We start from the raw sequence: 2,178 nt of genomic DNA, 5'->3' as shown, positions 1-2,178 counted from the left end.
CCTTTGGAGAGATCCCATTGCTTTTTGTCGAAGGAACCAGAAGTGGTAACATGCTAACTTACCTCCGGGTTTTAGGACGTGTCACTGTGGCACTCTATAGCAGCAGGTCCAATATGATAGATCCCTGCTTTTCTTTGTCAATAACATTGTAAAGCTAGTTTGGAGTTTTGGGACATTTTCTGTTGAATGAAACAAAACATTTGGCAATTTTCTGTTTCATAAACTAAACAACAAATAATCATTTGAAATAATAATCTGTAGATTAGATTTAGAGTTATTGTCCCCAGGGGGAAATACATTTTCACAACACTGTACACAGTCTACATACAATATATAAACAATAACACAGACAACAACACATGGCAGTTACACTTAGCGAGGCCTGTTATTTGAGGCAGCAGGAACCAAGCCTTTCCCAAAGCGAGCCCTTTCATGTCTCAGTGTTCTGTACCTGTGATGTCCAGTTCTTTTGAGGACGCGATGCGTGAGACGGCCCTGTTGTTAAGTATCGTGAGGTTGGAAGTAGGGAGTCCAATTATCCTGGCAGCAGTGTTGGTGATGCGTGTGAGTTTTGTCCTGTTGGTGACAGTGAGCATATTGAAAAAGCAGGGGGAGCAGTACATGAGGAGGGGTTGGATTCAATAATAGTTACTTCACAATATTTATATATATATTTGGTATATATATTATACGGAGCCCCTGGGGGCCATTTGATCCATTTAGGTCAAACAAAAACAACATTTGAAGAGTTCACGTTTGGCTCGGTTAAGTTTCATAGACTTACATGTTATTTGAAATAAATGTACTTAATAAATACAAGTTTCTACATTTCCTTTTAAATGTGTAGGAGAGTATTAGCATTAAGTTGCATAAAATGATCTTTTGAAAAAAGGCAAAAGGTCATAATCTGGCAAATAATTTAAAATACTTTCTTAAAAAAAAACATTGATACTGAATAAGAAGAGGGTTTATGTGATGCTACACGTTGGTTGTTAACTCAATCATAACATTTCACTTAAAAACAGTTGTTTGAGTAATGTTTTTCTTGACTTTTTGACAAACTTCCCGACCAAAAGGCTCCTTAGAAACACTCTGGACAACTTTGATTTTTAAAATAATAGTTATTTTAATTGTACTTAGGGAAAGCGTGTGTGTAAGAGTCATTATGCAATGAGAGTTTTCAGTCTGTGGCTTTAAGTATGGTTTTATTTTCCTGTCCGTTTAGTTTTTTATATATATATATATTTATAGATGTACAGCACTTTGGATAACTCTGTTGTGCTATAGAAATAAAGTTGGATTGGATTATGTGTGAGATAACTAGTTAACTCTTTTCTTTGTGTCCCTCTCTGAAGGCCAAAGGAGCCCGAAGACTCGAACCACATCCGCTTCTTCTCCTTCTCCCTGATCGAGGGCTACATCTCTCTGGTCATGGACGAGCAGACCACTCAAAGGTTTGAAAGCAGAACACATTATTAGTATTAGCTTCAAACTCTCACCATGTTTTTCTTAAGTTTATATTTGTTTTTTTGCAGCATGTAGGTCAGCCTTGTCCCCATGTTTATGTAAGACTTAGTGTGCTGCCTTACAGAAATAGGTCACCCATTTTACTCCACTTTACAATGGCTCTCTTATTCACTTAAACTCAATCCACCTGCTGATTTTCATCTGCTGGTTAATAGTTAGCCCCACGCTTATTAACTGTGTCATTTGTTAACCAGAGCAAAACAAAGAAGGGCTTTAAAGTAGAGACAGGCAAAACAAGATAAGGATAGGAATTCCCCAAAATCGATGTTATATAATATATATTTTCTGTTTAATTAATGAAGTACATGTTGTTTTTGTCCTCTGATTTTTCCTCCACTTCCTGTATTCTTTTGAAAAGAAAATATAAAGAAAATATTGAATTAAAAAAAATGTTTTATCTAAAAAAAAAAAGGCACAACCGGTTACTAGATAGATGTTTTTATTTTAATATTTATAAGGTAGTGTCATAATAATAATTATAATAATGCTGATTTTAAAGGTCCCATGTCATGGCCATTTCTACTGATCATATTTCTATTGTTGAGGTCTACTAGAATAGATTTATATTGTGCAATTTTCCAAACTCACATGGGTTTCTCATACAGCATCTCTGTGTATTCACTCTCTGTCCTAAACGGCTTGTTGGAGCTC

The 2,178-nt window shown here is 35.6% G+C and overlaps 1 protein-coding gene across 1 annotated transcript in view; it reads left to right on the top strand.

The window, feature by feature from the left end:
• The first annotated feature begins 1,344 nt into the window (after window positions 1-1,344).
• castor2 (cytosolic arginine sensor for mTORC1 subunit 2) overlaps window positions 1,345-2,178 on the top strand; it is a 5,403-nt gene continuing 4,569 nt past the window's right edge. The window contains exon 1 of the mRNA XM_010786796.1: window positions 1,345-1,454. Coding sequence (XP_010785098.1) covers window positions 1,432-1,454 — 23 coding nt within the window. The 5' untranslated portion in view covers window positions 1,345-1,431. The remainder of the gene's footprint in view (window positions 1,455-2,178) is intronic.

Source organism: Notothenia coriiceps, unplaced genomic scaffold (genome assembly GCF_000735185.1).
Source record: "Notothenia coriiceps isolate Sejong01 unplaced genomic scaffold, NC01 NC01_scaffold00029581, whole genome shotgun sequence".
Classification (NCBI taxonomy): Eukaryota; Metazoa; Chordata; class Actinopteri; order Perciformes; family Nototheniidae; genus Notothenia; species Notothenia coriiceps.
This window is presented reverse-complemented; position numbering and strand designations above follow the sequence as displayed.